General features: G+C 45.6%; 1 protein-coding gene across 1 annotated transcript in view; it reads left to right on the top strand.

Annotated features, from left to right (window-relative positions):
- RO60 (Ro60, Y RNA binding protein) overlaps positions 1 to 15,198 on the top strand; it is an 820,045-nt gene that overhangs the window by 125,219 nt on the left and 679,628 nt on the right. Inside the window, exon 2 of the mRNA XM_069641073.1 lies at positions 274 to 875. Within this exon, the coding sequence (XP_069497174.1) occupies positions 296 to 875 (580 nt within the window). The 5' untranslated portion in view covers positions 274 to 295. The remainder of the gene's footprint in view (positions 1 to 273; positions 876 to 15,198) is intronic.

Below are 15,198 nucleotides of genomic sequence, written 5' to 3'. Positions count from 1 at the left end.
GTGCTGGTGATGAAAGAATAACAAGCATGACATGGGAGGAGGACGAATGATAATGTCCTAAAATGTAAAATCTGTGATGAGTGACATTGAGTTTTGAGAAGGAGGAGTGAAGATTGAGGACTGATGAGTGAAGATGATGACTGAGAAGTGAAGATGATGACTGAGAAGGATATATGAGGAGTGAGGAGTAAGTGTGATGTGGACACACAAGTTGGTTGGCTCGAAGATTTACAATGATGCCCAATGAGGATTATTATTTTTTTTTTCATTCAGGTCTATTCAACAGGATAAAAAGATGGATGGTGCTGTTGCACCAATGGAGCAACGGGGCACCAAGCAGGTACCAAATTGCGATGGCAGCTGTGTGTGGCAGGTTACAGACATGGTGCGTCTGCAGCGCTTCCTGTGCTTTGGTTCTGAAAGTAGCACCTACTACATTGAAGATACGAAACTGAGCTATGGGAATGCTGAAGCTCTGATTCGCTTGATAGAGGATGGCAGAGGCTGTGAAGCTGTCCAGGAGATCAAGAGTTTCAGCCAAGAGGGTAGGGCAGCAAAACAGGATCCCAGGCTTTTTGCTCTTGCCCTATGCTCCCAATGTTCGGACATTAAAACCAAGCAGGCAGCATTTAAGGCAATTTCTGAGGTCTGCAGAAACCCTACTCACCTCTTCACCTTCCTCCAGTTTAAGAAGGACCTAAGGGAGAGCATGCAGTGTGGAATTTGGGGTCGTGCTTTGAGGAAAGCTGTTGCCGATTGGTATGCTGTCCAGGCTGGCATGGATGTGGCCTATGCAGTCACCAAATATAAGCAAAGGAATGGCTGGTCACACAAGGATCTCTTTAGGTTGTCCCACCTAAAAGCAGCCAGTAAAGGTAAATGTTTTTTTTTTTGCATGAACTGTTTGGTACTGAACCCGGAGCTTGTCAACGCCAAATTGTATGGGTTTAAGTGTTGATTGTATTGGTGAGATCAGACTTGCATGGCTAGCACAGGCCACAGAAGAAAGTTTTGATTGAAATGCAACCGGCAAAGTAATTTACTACCCAGAGTGTGCACTCTTACTTGAAACAACAAAGAAGACGCCTTGCGTTTTAAAATAGATTACAGGTGTTTACTTGAGATACGCTTTGTCAATTTTGGCTTGTTGAAATGTTGAATGGCAGTACAGTACTGTTAATCTGCAGCTCTCCATTCGATCTCTAAAAGGTATTATATGATGTGAAACTCAAGCTTAGATAGCGCCGTCCAACTTTACAGTAAGGTGATATTATTGGAAAATGTGTTTGGTAGTAGACTGTCCATGGCTGGGCTGCAGCTAAATGCATCCTAAATCCATCTCTGCCTAGCATGCCTTTAAACACACAGCAAGCATAATGGATACTTCACCAAGCAGACATCATTACATCGCAGATCAGAGAGAGTGGATTCGCCGACCATGGCACATGTGCACCAGTTTGCATGGGGCTTATGTCTCTCAACTGAATATTTCAAAGGTGGAGCCCAACGGGTTGCAATGACTGCCCCCCACTCGACTGTGCAGTTAATTCAGATGGATTTTGCACTCCCTGAGCACATTAAGGAGAAGAGACAGTCTTGGGTCTTAGACATTAAAGTGGTACAATGTTCAAGACTGTCAAGGGATGTAGTAATAGTAGTAGCAGTTGTTTAAGATATATTTCTTGTCGCAGACATATCTGCAGGGCTGGGCTGTTTCCCCCTTATACTGTGCTTACAGCTTCAATACATAAATGAAGCATTCATTTGTGATACAATGCAACAGATGTGCTAATTACTTTCACACTTGTTTAGCAGCCCTGAATACTGAAGTCTGCACTTCCAAGAAAAAACAACTGAGATTGCCATCTCCACCTACATTCAGGCATCAACCGCCTTCCTTCAGTCTGAACTACTACATTGGGGTCTAGGGAAAAGTGCGGCTATAATAAACCAACCTTTGTCGTCAGTGGACATTTTCTTGGGAGGCTATCTTGCAATTCCCTTCTTAAACATGTGCAAGTGATCCTATTATACATAACTAACAGATTGTGGTCATGTTATTTCAGTAAAGTTCAGCCTGTGCTAGTTTCCATGATTCTCACAGTGTGGGCTATTTTTATTGTGTGGGGTAGAGGACTTCAAGTGGCAGGCGCAGGAGGAGCTTTTGAAGATGCCATGTGTAATTCAGAGCGTATTTCTCTTGATGCAAAATAGATCTGCGGGCTGCAGTTTGCATAGATCTTTGGAGCAGCTGCTCTACGCAATGAGGTGTCTCACTCCTCTCTGATTATTTGACCTGCAGGTTAAGTAGATGCAACTAGTGTTCAACCTTGAGAGATGGTTACATGTGGCTCCCCACCAGAGCTGTTACGTAGATGCAACTAGTGTTCAACCTTGAGAGATGGTTACATGTGGCTCCCCACCAGAGCTGCTCAACCCAACGGTGATCTGAATTTCTGGTACCCACTCTCATCCCTGTCGTTGGTGCTTTAAGCCAGCTGCCATGACCACTGACAAACAACTATCCCTTCTCTCCCACACTCTTATTCCCGTTGTGGGTACTTTAAGCCCTCTACCCTGACCAATGGCAAACAACTATCCTTTCTTTCCCACTTGCAAGATACCTGCAAGCCACAACACTATCAAATATACAGAACATAGACTCCAGCTCTGTTTTTGCTATTACATTACAGGTGCAAGGTTTATTCACTGCTTATTAGATATTTATGGAAATTAATCAAAAGCCTCATCTAGCAACATATTTCCAGGCTTTGTGTGACACAATACTCTTACTGCCCAGATTACCTTTCTGTTAGATTAAGATTATAATCAGGATATATTACTAACTGCTCATACATGGCATGGGTGAAGTAGAGTGCTCTGTACAATTGTCAATGATTGGAGACAGGGACTGTGTCTTCCCTTCAAAAGTCACTTAGAGCCAGATTACCAAAACATGTTGGGGTGCAAGTGATGCGCATCTCATCACTGACACCAAAGAAAGGTGCAGGCCCGTACTCAAGGGGCATCTGAATGAGCTCTTCTTAGATGCACCCTTCTGGGCATATCATGGGGTATTTCTGAGTATTTAAAATCAAATCTCAAATTCACAAAAAGGATGCAATTTTCAATGCCCAGAAAGGAGGATCCCTCCCCCTGTGCTTTTTGAAAAAGGCACAGGGCGAGCCACAAATCATGACAGGGTCATCACAAAAGTTGAGACTCTCTTCAAGTCAGAGAGATCTGTAGTCAGGGATAGGAGGGAGACGGCGGTGGCATTTCTTGGGTATAAAAGAAAATGATCTGCATACAGAGCGATTTATTTGTGGCTGTCCCACCCACCCTTATTCTATGGATGTCTCAGTTTGCGTTTTTCGGGGCATATTGGTCCATGAATAGTATAAAAAATAGAGGGGAAAGAGGCCAACATTGGTGTTGTTAAGGATTTCAATCAGGCGACACACCTTGGTCTCAGCCTAGGATATAGCGCCCAATTGATATGCCTTTCTCTTTATTTTATGCAAATTCAATTTGAGATGGTACACACCTCGTATCACACGCCCTTTTTCAAATACCCGGGTAACAATAGACCATGAACCAGGCCGGTTGGTGAAAATGCATTATTTATTTATTTTTAAAATCAAATGAATCAGACAATTTTAATATGGGTAGCAATCACCAATGGGGGGATAATTACAATAGAAATGTAAGCAATGCGCTTAATTAACCTTCTCCCAGTACATATACACTGCACAATTAAATAGGAGCACTTTTTGATTTTAGGAAAAATAGCACCCAAGTTGAGGTTTTCCACCTGCAATGTTCCCTCAACTCACAAATAATCGGAGCTTCCCTCGCAGAATAAGAGGCAAAAACGGACTTTAAACCCTTAGCAAAGGACTAAAATAACACTCAAATTTTACAAGTAATTAATTAATGTATTGTTAAATTATAACATACATATGTTTTATCACAATAGCAGGTAGGTTATATCACTGGCAATCTCAAGGCAAGGGATCAGCAACAGGCATACAATTCGAAAATTAGTGGAAAGTTTAGAGCATGCTGCAGCCAAATGACACGTTGGAAAGATGCAATTTTCTCAATTCCCGCTTTAAATTACCCAAAAGGTTTTTAATAAAAACGGGTGAAATACTCTGATTTGGAGTGCGGTTTGTGGGCTGGGGGATCATTATCATTATTATTATCATTATCATTATTATATCACAGGGACAATATGGAGGTGAACATAGGTCTCTAACTGGTGAATTGGGAGGGATTTGGAAGGTAGAGTGAGGTTCGTTTTTATGAAAAATAGAGCAATTAAAAGTGAGAAAATCGGTTTTGAAAGAAAGGAAAATGTTACTTACACTAAATTATCTAGGATATATTGTTAAAGAGGAACACAGTAATCTCCAAGGTTGATTCGCGAGGGCAACCTTGTCCCCCCAGTGCTCAACCCCAACAATAAAATATATGGAAATGAGTTTGATTACTCCAAATATAACTAAGGGCTTATAATTTACACCAGACAAAATTGAAAAGAGATGACGCTAGCACTTAAACATTAAGGACAGGATACGAGGATCATTCTAACAATTTCAACAATGAATATGACTACTTGGAGAGTGGGATAAGGAAAAAGGCAAGAGAAGATAGGCTACGTGTTTCTATGTGGTGGGGATTATACTCACAGTTCACTTTTTGGTTTTGGGATTTTTGGACAGTCAACAGGGTCTGGTCACCACACGGCGGCACAGCTGGCAAAAGTCAGCTGGGCAAAGTCTGGTCACCGGGTAACGAACAGCTGGGCAATTTGGGTCACTGGATGGCACAGGTAACTCTGGATGCAGTCAGTGGGCAAGCAGTTAGTGGGTAGCAAGCAGGTTTGATTTCAGGATGCAAAAGGTACCACCACTTTCTCCAGCATTGGATCTTTCATGGATTCACATGCTTAGAATATTCCCCGTCGTCAGGTGGGAACCTTCAGTCTTTTTTAAATAGTGTTTTCCCTTGGAAAACTTTGACACTTTAGTGTCCTATCGATGTCCTTTTGGGGCGCTTAAGCACCACCCAATAAGACGTAGGGTATAAATAGACCCACCCCCACGGCTTTCTCCTCAGATTTCAACCGTCTCCAAAGTGTCGGGATCACCTAGTGCTTTCTACACTTTTATGGGTTGTAGTCATTTATTTCCCAATGTCGGGGAAAACATTGTTTCGGCCCTGCGTTACGTGCGGAATGAAAAAGGTATATGATGGGGACGGGCACATGGACGGCCTCTATTGCCTCTACCCTCATCACTCCGCCGATACCTGTGACATCTGCAAAGGTTTCTCGCAGAAAACATTGAAGGACCGCAATCGGCGTCTGATATCGTGGCTGAACAAGGGGGCCTACCCTCCATCTGAGGTAGGATCGGTGTGCAATCTAGCATCGGAGAGGCCTTCCCCGCAGTTCCTTGCCAGTAGGTGTCGGCTGAACCGCCGGCAAAGAAGTCACAGCCTGCAGAAAAGAGTCACCCCTCTTCGGGGAAACATCTGACGAAAGGGGCTCCTTCATCGTCTAAACATGGTCAATCTGACCAGTCCCAAAGGCCTGAGAAATCTTCTTCTTCTACTTCTTCGAAAAAGGACAAAAAGGATTCTTCGAAATGCTCCTCGTCAGGAGACCATCATAAGTCTTCCTCGAGTAGAGAATCTTTGAAGCACCTGTCCAGAGATTCGAAAAAGGTGGGATTGCCTGACAAATCTGCGCCACATCTGCCAGCGCCGTCGACGGGAGTCCCGTCGTCGACGGCTTCCCTGCCGGCTGCAGTGTCTCTACAGTGGTGTCGTCGGCCCCATTGGCGGCGATCAATGAGGGCCCCAGGTTTTCGCCGTTGACGGTCAACGTACCAGGGTCTTCGCAGCCTTTGGCGTATGACGCCATTCTGCCAGCACCTTATTACAGCAGGAGTCCGTCCTTTCAGTGTGTCCGATGGAGGAGGAACGTGAGCCTGTGGTTAGCCCAACAAGCATTGGCTTGCAGTGCGTTGGCCCTTCGATGATGGTGGGAGTACAGAATGTTCCACCTGCGTCTCCTCTGCTGAACCCACAGTCGGTGCTGTCTCTACAGGTGTTATCTACACTGCAGTCCCTATTAAGTCAGCTGGATGCAAGACTGCCTCCCATGGGTATGCCTCTGGTAACACCTATCGTCAACGCAGCAGGTGCTCCTCCGCGTTCAGCATCCACGGCTGAGTTTCCGGCTTCCCGGCCGATGAGCACAGGACCTCCTTGTTCCCACCCAGATGAGGGTGAGCTACAGGACTCCGATTCCGACCAGGGTTCTAGGGACTCCATCTCTAACATTTCATCGTCGCCATCAAGAGACGCAACGTGGGAGTCTGATGGGGAGATAGAGGCTCCTAGGAGTCCGGTGCAGCCGTCTCCCCCGGATGACATTGGGGCATTTCATGCCATGATGGCAAAAGCCTGTGTCGAGTTTGGTCTGACCGCAGAGGAAGAACGGAAAGAATGTTTCCTATTTGACCACATGGGAAAGAGAAGAAAGGCGGTTTTCTCCGTTCCGATCATGGACCATGTTTGACAAGAAGGCTTACGTACCATGCGCCATCCATTTTCAGAGCCTGCAGTTAAGGGCAGGTTAGAGAAAACATTTAAGGCCCCGGACTTTACGCCAAATTGTTTGGTTGCACAACCTACCCCTGAATCAGTGGTGTCAGCGGCGGCTAGCAGGAAAGCTAGAACACAGCACAAATGCACAACACCTGACAGCAACGCTAGAAGGCAAGATGCCTTCGGAAAGAAGGCCTTAACGGTGGGGGCGACAACATTTAAGGCCGCTAACGCGTTGGCAATTATGGCACGCTATGACCGCGAAATGTGGCATCGCCTGGCCCCCATCTTAGAACATCTACCCGAAGAACACCGAAAGGCAGCCATGCTACTGGTGCGTGAAGGTGAGGAGGCATCAAATCACAGCATTAACATCGCTGTAGATTTAGCGGAATCGGGGTTCAAGCAGATAAATGATGTGGTGGTGCTAAGGAGGCAGGCCTGGTTAAAGTGCACAGACTTTAGGCTGGAGGTTCATTATAAGGTACTGGACATGCCCTGTGAAGGTGAACAGTTGTTTGGAGAAAAAACAGATGAAGCCCTCTAAGGCATGAAAGAGGATTCCGATACAGCACAGTCATTGGGAGCTTTGCAAAGCCGGCAGTTGTTACGTCCCTTTCGTCCCTTCCGTGGAGCTTCGGGGAACACTTGGTTTGCTGCATCCAGAGACCGGAACTACAATCGGTCTGGATACTCCTCACAAAGATATAGATGGGCAGTTCAGGCTACACGAAGAAGCCGTGATTTTCAGGCATCCAGAAGGAGAGGAGAACAGCCCTCTTCCACCAAGGGTAAACAAACGAAATCACAGCAATGACAGTCTTCGAGTAAATGTCCTGGGAGGCAGAGTGGCCCTAAACGTCGACGATTGGGAGACAATTACATCAGACCGTTGGGTATTGGACACAGTGAGGCTGGGCCACTCTGTGGAATTCAAGGACCCACCATTTCCCATTCCTCCCGTGTATTCTGTGCAATCTCATCTTCACATCTTACAGCAGGAGGTTGTACTTATGCGAATCAAACAATTGGGCTCCTGGTATGGAACCTATTCTACCCAGGAGGGTTAACTGAAGAACAAAGCACACAAGTGATTAGGTTCAAGAACACTATTGCTCATACATGCAAAATCCCACAATTTTTTGTGTAAACTCTGCCGTTTCTTCAATGAGACAATACTCATAGAGGTTATATCATAGAGAAAAAAAAAATAATCTCTCAGACACAATTATTTTATATTGGAACTGTGTGAGTGGTATACATAAAAGCACAATTCCAGGGAGAAACAGACATCAAAATGGTTTCTTGAACCACAACAGAACAAACAAGAATATGTTTTCAACACACTGTATCAAGGCGTTTTTCAGGCAAAAATAAAGACAGTGTGTGTATAACAAACCCAATCTGTGTGGGGGTTTGTCAAAAATGCACAATTTAGTGGTGTGAAGTTACAAAACAAGGTTCTTAAAACAACATAAAACATTTGCAAGGACACAAAAGAGAAATTTCCATGTGTGGGCAGCAATATATGTGCTGTAGTTTCAGGGAAATATTGCGTCTACACCAGGTGTTTCGGCCATTTGGAGTTGAGCTAGATGAGCCTCATCATTCATATGGCCATCATCAGGACGGGTTCTGTGTGAAATGACGTCTGTGCTGCAGGGGAGGGAGACCACAGTCAGACGGGTGTATGAGCAAAATAATTTAAAAAGAATAAATCAGAGGTATTGTGTAATCAATGTGATTAGAAAACACACAGCTTACCTATGGGGTAAATTCACAGGCACTGTATAAGAGATCTGCTAGCCGCGTTGGCTGGTCTCTAGGTAGTCCTGTTATACAAAACAGAACAAGTACTATTGGTGGGGAGTTGAAAATCCCTCCCGTGTCATGTACATAATAGTTATAAAAGTACATGCTTTGTTGAATGTAAATGAGTCTTACCTCTCACCGGCAGAATCCAGGTAAGAAGTTCAAGGAGTGCTCTCTCAAAAAACAACAATCCGCCGTTGGGTGCACGGCTAAAAGATAGATATAAAGTAGCAATGAGAGTCCAGAACTACAGGATCCTCGTTTTAGTCTACGCTGGGGACCGTAGAAGTAGAATTACCTTGGATTGTGTATCAGGCAGAACTGGTAGTCTGCAGGAAAAAGACAACAGGCAGCGTCTCCTCAAGCTGATGAGTCACTGGCGAGAGCCGGCAGCAAAGTGTTAGTAACGCTGTTGCCAGGACAGAGAGGCTGTTTTATATGGCAGCCATCTTAGAGTCAGGCTGGGATCGAGTGCCCCCAGAAATTGGTGTCCAGCACTTGATCCAGATTAGTTTGATTGCACTAAAACAAATATGAGTGTGCCTAATGTTCAAGTGATTATGAAAAAGCAATATAGGGGCTATTTTCAATCTAAAGGTTGCCATGGCAACCATCGATCACAAATAAATTCAAGAACGGGTGGAAGGGAGTCAATTCATTGCGGCAGTGGTGCATGTCATGAACACATAGTATACATAGTATGCTGAAATAAGAAGTGCTTACAAATGCACAGAAAAATGAATGCATGCTTCATATGGTCCTCAAAAAACACACAACAAACATCAGGCTATACTTGTTGGTGCAGTGCATATATCATATAGTGAGAGAAAACCATATGTTAGGCCAATTCAGACAGGTACTCACACAGATGGAGCAGGGTGAATTAATGCTCTGAAACAAGTAGAAACAACGTTGCACTGGGGAAAAAAACAACAACACATGAATCAGTGGTTACAGAAAGGATTTCCATTCTACTGAAACATTTAAACCAGCATGTACGGTGTTCAGTCTGTGTACCCACCGCTGTTCTAACTGGGTGAGTGTTTTATTCAAATCTCCCCCCCCCCCTCCTGGCTGGTTTAACATTTTGGAGGACAAACCACCTTAAATCCGTGTCCCTGTGGTTCTTAGCAGTGAAATGATCTACTAAGGGCTTATCTGCTACCTTATTTCTGATGCAGGAACGGTGCTCCGAGATCCGCATTTTAATTGCACGCATGGTCTTGCCTACATACAGGAGCTTGCATGGGTATTGTATTATGTATATGACCCCCTTGGTATTACAGTTGGTGAAATCATTAATTGTCCATTGTACTTTGTCATGTTCAAAGGATTTCTTTTGCAGAGTCAGTGGGCAGGCCACGCAATGGCCGCATTTATGGTGTCCAGAAATCGGGGGTAGGTCCCAGAGTGTATGCTGTGGTTGCGAGGGTGGCTCTATCTAATTGTGAACAAGAGCATCTCTAAGATTCCTGTTTTTTTTTTTAAAGTGAAACAAGGCACATTTTGCAAAGTTCCGGGATGGGTTACAAAGTGCCAGTTCTTCTTGATGGTTTTCTGGATTAGGACACTCAGGGGCCCAAAAGTGGTAATGCACACGAGTCCTCCCAAATCTTTCTTTGGTTTGTTACCCAGACAGATCTCTCTCGGAGTGTATCTTGCTCTTTTCTTGGCCTGACTAACAGCTTTTCTTGGGTAGCCTCTTTCACCAAGTCGTTGGGACAATCCTGCCGCATGGAGATGGAACTTCTCCAAGTTGGAACAGTTTTTACGAATGCGCAAAAACTGTCCATACGGTAGATTGTACTTGAGGCCCATCGGGTGATAGCTTGTGAAATGCAATAGGGTGTTGCGGTCTGTTGGTTTTCGAAAAAGCTCAGTTTTTAGTCGGTCTCCCGTCTTGTAGATATGGAGATCAAGGAAATCTATTTGATGGTGGTCCCAATGTATCGTGAACTTAATGTGGGTGTTTCTCAAATTGATCCACGTATGAAAATCTTGTAGTTCCAAAGGTGTTCCCTTCCAGACAATGATTACATCGTCAATATACCTTTTCCATAGAGCGATGTTACATAGGAAACGGTTCTCTGATGTGAAAACATAATTCTCTTTGTATTTAGACATATATAAATTGGCAATGTACACTCGTACACTCAAGGATGAAATCAGTTGGGGTGGAATCTTGGTCTGTTCTGGAATTCAAAAAATCACGTATTGCTTCGAGGCCTTCTTGTTGGGGTATAGATGTATATAACGCCTCAACGTCCATTGTGACAAGCAGGCTGTCAGTGGTAAGGACGAGATCATCAAGCAGATTGATTGTACTGGTAGTGTCTTTGAGATAGGAAGGCATTTTTATGACAAAGGGTTTCAGAAATAAATCTGTGTAAAGGGACAAAGGTTCAAGGAGGGATTCACAAGCTGAAACAATCGGTCTTCCAGGTGGTTTTTTGGAGTCTTTATGCATCTTGGGAAGAATGTAGAAAGCCGGAATGCGTGGATTGGTTTTGTTCAGGAACATCTTTTCATCTTCACAAATCCAACCTTGGGTGAGAGCGTGTTGCGTAAGGCTTCTGATTTCATCTTGGAGATCCTTCGTGGGATTATGTTCCAAAGGTATGTACGCTTCTCGGTCGCTTAATAAGCGTAGGCACTCTGTGTTGTAGTCAGAAGTGTCCCAGACGACTATGCCGCCCCCTTTGTCTGCGGGCTTGATGTACTTATGCTACAGAAAGGGGCTATGCAATTGGTTCCAGTGGCCGAGAGAGGTCAGGGGGTTTACTCCCATTACTTCGTGGTCAAAAAACCCACCGGCAAGTGGTGACCCATTCTGGACCTTCGAGCCCTGTACAAGACTCTGCAACGCCTGAAGTTCAAGATGCTCACACTTCAGGAAGTCATCCAGCCAGTGCAGCCAGGAGAATTTCTGGCGTTGTTGGATTTGCAGGACGCATATTTCCACATACCTATGCGTCGGCGACACAGAAAATTCCTGCAGTTTGTGCAGTTTGTGGTGGGTCAGAATCATTACCAATTCCGAGTGCTCCTGTTTGGTCTAAAATCGTCTCCCAGGACGTTTACAAAATGTTTAGCGCCGGTGGCGGCGTGGCTCCAACAAGAAGGTCATCATGTCTACCCTTACATGGACGACTGGCTGATACGGGGCTCATCTCCGGCGGTGACGCAGGCAAGTCTCAGCGTTACCATGCAGCTGTTGCAACGATTGGGCTTCGTGGTCAACTTTGAAAAGTACTTCTGTCTCCCTCCAGGAGCTTGGTGTTTTTGGGCGCGGAATTCCAGACTCAGTCAGGTCTGAGAATTCTAAAACTCAAGCAGAAAGCGGCAGAGCGGAGAGTCGGAACGAGAGTGTCGGTCAGAAAGTACATGTCGCTGCTGGGAGCCATGGTGTCATGTATTCCGTTGGTGAAGGACTGTCCTCTCTTCATGAGGCCAGTGCAAGAATTTCTGGCAGACCGGTGGGCTCAAAGTCGCGGGTTATGGTCCGACAAGGTGGTGGTGAACAGCGATTTACAGGAAGCTCTTCGATGGTGGCAGCTCTCGGACAATCTGATTCGAGTAGTGCTGTTACTGGAGCCGGAATTTCAAGCTACAGTTGTGACGAATGCCTCTCAAACAGGGTGGGGAGCGCATCTGGGGTCCTTCCACGTTCAAGGTCGGTGGTTTCCAGTCGAATCGAGTCTTCACATCAGTGTGCTAGAACTGAGAGCGGTTCATTGGACTCTAAAATCGTTTTTGCCGCGCATACGAGGCTCTGTCATGAGAGTGTTGACGGACAATACAACCAAAATGTTTTACCTCAGAAAGCAAGGGGGGCACGCGTTCCATAATGCTCTTGAGAGAGGCTCAGTAACTATGGGATTGGGCCCTCAAACAAGACATCAATATTGTGGCGTTTCATCTGCCAAGGGTGATGAACGTGCAGGCAGACTCAGCAGAGAAATTAACTAACTCCACGAGTGGCAGCTGAAGGATCAACAGGTGTCAAGCATTTTCAGGAAATGGGGTCGTCCTTCACTGGATCTCTTCACCACCCGAGTAAACAGAAAGTGCAAGCAGTTTGCCAGCAGATGGCATCAGCCAAATTCGCTTGGGGATGCGTTCTCGTGGACAGGCAGGTTCGCGTACGCATTCCCTCCGTTTCCACTCATTTGGCAGACCCTCAAGTGGATTCAGAAATACCCATGCCGTGTGATTCTGATGGCCCCGTACTGGGCCAGGCAGCCGTGGTTCTCAAACCTACTCCATCTATCCGTAGCAGAACCAGTGCGGTTACAATTGATGCTGGACCTTCTGTTTTAAGACAAGGGTGCAGTTTGGCACCATGGCCTGGGCTCTCTCAGCCTGACGGCTTTGCTCCTGACTTCTCAGAGTTTGGATTACTAAACATTCCTAGTGACTGTCGCCGCATTTTGGAGGTGGCTAGAGCTCCGTCCACAAATGTCTCCTATGCATGCAAATGGAAAAGGTTTTGTGTGTGGTGTAAGGATCAGCCTGGCATAGACCCTTTAAGCATTTCATCGGAGCAAATACTGCCCTACTTATTACACTTGGCAAAGAAAGGTTTGGCGTTCTCCTCCATAAAAGTTCACCTGGCGGCCATTTCTAGATTCACTCGGAAGAGGCACGCTACCCCTCTGTTCAGTGATCGTCTCGTTAAACATTTTCTAAGAGGATTGTTTCAGACTTTTCCTCCGGCCAAGAAATTCCCTCCTGGTTGGAGTCTCAATCTGGTGCTGTCAGGTCTGATGAAGGCCCCATTTGAACCTATGTCGTCGACGCCCCTGCAGTTTTTGTCGTAGAAAGTGGCGTTTTTAGTGGCCATTACTTCGGCAAGAAGAATATCGGAGTTGCAAGCTCTAGTGATTGATCCTCCGTACTTACGTTTCTTCAAAGACAAGGTGGTGTTAGCTACTAACTCGCACTTTATTCCAAAGGTGCAACTACGTTTCATAAACTCTCTTCTATTGAGCTACCATCATTCTTCGCTTCTGTTTCCTCATCGGCAGAAAAGGCTCTGCATACGCTGGATGTAAAAAGAGCATTGAAATTTTATCTGAGTCGTACTCAGTAATTCAGACGTTCAAGACAACTGTTTGTGGCTTATGGACCCTCAGTCAAGGGAAGAGCAATCTCCAAACAAGGTCTATCTCGCTGGATCTCATCGGCTATTTCCTTCTGTCACTCTAAGGCAGGAAAGCCTTTCGAGAGGCGCCCAAAGGCGCACTCAACGAGATCCACCACGTCATCAGCGGCATTATGTTCGGGGATTCCGCTGGTGGACATCTGTCAGGCAGCCTCCTGGTCGGTGCCACATACATTTACTCAGCATTATTGCCTGGAGCAGCAACATGGTGCAGATGTACAGATGGGACGTGCAGTCCTGCAACTCGTTTTTAAGTAAGGTAAGCCCCCACAGCGTGGGGTATCTGTTTCAATGTTACCATGGCTAATGTCTTCTTGCTGGTCCTATGTGTTGCGTTCCTAATGTATTTGTTTGCATTACACGCCACAGTGTATGATGAATACTGCTATGTAATCTATTCTAAGCATGTGAATCCGTGAAAGATCCAATGCTGGAGAAGGGAGTAGTTTCTTACCTGTAACTCTATTTCTCCAGTGTTGGTATCTTTCATGGATTCACATGCGCCCACTGGCCTCCCCTGCATGCAAACCTAATTGGTGCCTCTACATTGGAGGATAAAATCTGAGGAGAAGCCGCGGGGGCGGGTCTATTTATACCCTACGCCCTACTGGGTGGCGCGTAAGCGCCCCAGTATGACGTCGATAGGACACTAAAGTGTGGAAGTTTTCCAAGGGAAAACGCTTTTTAAAAAAGACAGAGGGTTCCCAGCCTGACGACGGGGAATATTTTAAGCATGTGAATCCATGAAAGATACCAACGCTGGAGAAATGGAGTTACAGGTAAGAAACTACTCCCTTCCCCTTTTTGTGAATGGGATATTAGTGTGGGGTTTTCTGGATCAATGGCCTTGCTGGAGTAGGAATCAGTAAATGCTTGGGTTTTGCAGTGGGCTCCGGGGTAGGGTCAGCAATGCTTAGGCCTGGTAGTTGGAATCAGCAAGATGAATGGAGATCAGGAACGCAGCACAGGAATTCAGGAAGGGTGTGTGTCTAGAGCCCTGTCATAGACTCTTATTTAGAATGCATACTGACATTTAAGTATATGGATGGGCAGGTTTAGCTAAACACACCTCTAACCCACTGGACTGGTCAGGGGTGCTAGTCCCCACCTCGCTCTCAGCTGGTTGGATTTCAAGGGCAGGATGTCAGATTTATGATGTGAATTTTACAATGTTCAAAAACCTCCCTGTGACGTTCTGATGTAAGTTTTACCGAAGTTCATACCGAGTAGAAGACCAGGAAGTCCCTACTGTATGGCCTTTCCTCTAATGCCTGCAAATCTTTTCTCTTGGTCGCCTAGGAGACGAGAGCGCGGGAGGAAGAGAAGGAGGACGACGGTTTGTCCTGGGCGTATTGAGAGGGAAGAGAAGAAGAGCTGCGGTGAAAGAAAGTGAGGCCGACGAAAATACCTGTTAGAAGAACAAAATACAGGCGGAGGGAGTGCGGCGACGAAAACGAAGCCTCATCTGTAAACTCCGACGTAGAGTTGTTTGACGGAAAGAATCAAGAAGGGAGCATTAAAACAATACGGGTGACCGCTGTCTCCGTATCATAGAAAAGCCTTGATGGTAAGGTTTCTCCGCGATTACCCGAAAGGATCAA

This window comes from Ambystoma mexicanum, chromosome 1q (genome assembly GCF_040938575.1).
Source record: "Ambystoma mexicanum isolate Mex_15411 chromosome 1q, UKY_AmexF1_1, whole genome shotgun sequence".
Lineage (NCBI taxonomy): Eukaryota > Metazoa > Chordata > Amphibia > Caudata > Ambystomatidae > Ambystoma > Ambystoma mexicanum.
Note: the sequence above shows the minus strand (reverse complement) of the source record. Positions and strands in the feature narration are given on the sequence as shown.